The sequence below is a fragment of the Anneissia japonica genome, unplaced genomic scaffold (genome assembly GCF_011630105.1).
Source record: "Anneissia japonica isolate Jap-2015-1 unplaced genomic scaffold, ASM1163010v1 scaffold36871_len1111_cov187, whole genome shotgun sequence".
NCBI classification, from domain to species: domain Eukaryota; kingdom Metazoa; phylum Echinodermata; class Crinoidea; order Comatulida; family Comatulidae; genus Anneissia; species Anneissia japonica.
Window position 1 is genome coordinate 1 of NW_022736541.1, and position 910 is coordinate 910.

The 910-nt window shown below is 41.6% G+C and overlaps 1 protein-coding gene across 1 annotated transcript; it reads right to left on the minus strand.

The window, feature by feature from the left end:
• Positions 1–129: 129 nt before the first annotated feature.
• LOC117116789 (baculoviral IAP repeat-containing protein 8-like) lies at positions 130–657 on the minus strand (the record flags this gene model as incomplete). The annotated part of the gene is made up of 1 exon (XM_033260884.1): positions 130–657. A coding segment is annotated over exon 1 (528 nt), but the record flags the coding sequence as incomplete, so codon positions are not given.
• Between the last annotated feature and the right edge of the window lie 253 nt (positions 658–910).

Consider the following 910-nt stretch of genomic DNA (forward strand, 5'->3'; position numbering starts at 1 on the left):
TAAAATAAAGTTACACTGTTCTCGTTGCCTTTTTTATAACTAGTAAAACTCATCGTATAGAATCTTCATGGATGCAAAAAGAAAAATATTCTTTTGTTTTTATTTTCTTTATTAACACTTAAAAATTACAGTTCCTTCGTCGAGTTTATCCTTCCTGAGACGTTCGACGATCGGAGTTCTGCACATGGAACACGTCGTCGTACGACTTGCGCACATAGCGCACGAGATCATGTGCCCGCAAGGTTTCGTAACGACGGCTACGGGAGCATCGTAACATATAGCGCATGTTTCTTCTTCCGACCATTTCTTCTCAGGTATACCGAGTATGTCGTTCATCTTTCTGTTTAACGTTCTTTCTTCTTGGCAGATTTTCCCGACGCTTTTCTCGCAGGATTCGAATGCAATTTCGTACTCCCTTATTCTTTTCGCACGCTCTTCTTCCGTGTCCGGTTTATTGCAAAAAAGATTTTTCAGCGTCAGCATTTGCCTGTGGAGTTCTTCAAATTCGGTTAACAAGCAATTCACGGAAGGCTTAACTTCGTCGATGCGGTGGTCCGATACTTTTTTCCTGAACTCGTCGCATTTATCGCTGACCGCTTCAATTCGAAGTTTCACGTAATCGATACCAGGTACCAAATCCTTGATCGACAACTTCATAATGAATGTGAATATGTAACGATTTTTAACTGTTAATGGTTCCGCAAAAGCAAATGCGAGAATATCAAACTGTTCTGCGACTTTTATCACGTTTGAAAAAAAAAAACACGAGGTCGTCATCTGTTTTCAGCGCTTACGTCATCGGAATTGGAAAACGGTGATTGGCTTGCACGTACGGCATCGAATTGCAGGAAGCAGGGAGTGCAAGGAAAACGTCATCCACGAACACGCACACGTCATCGATACATTACCT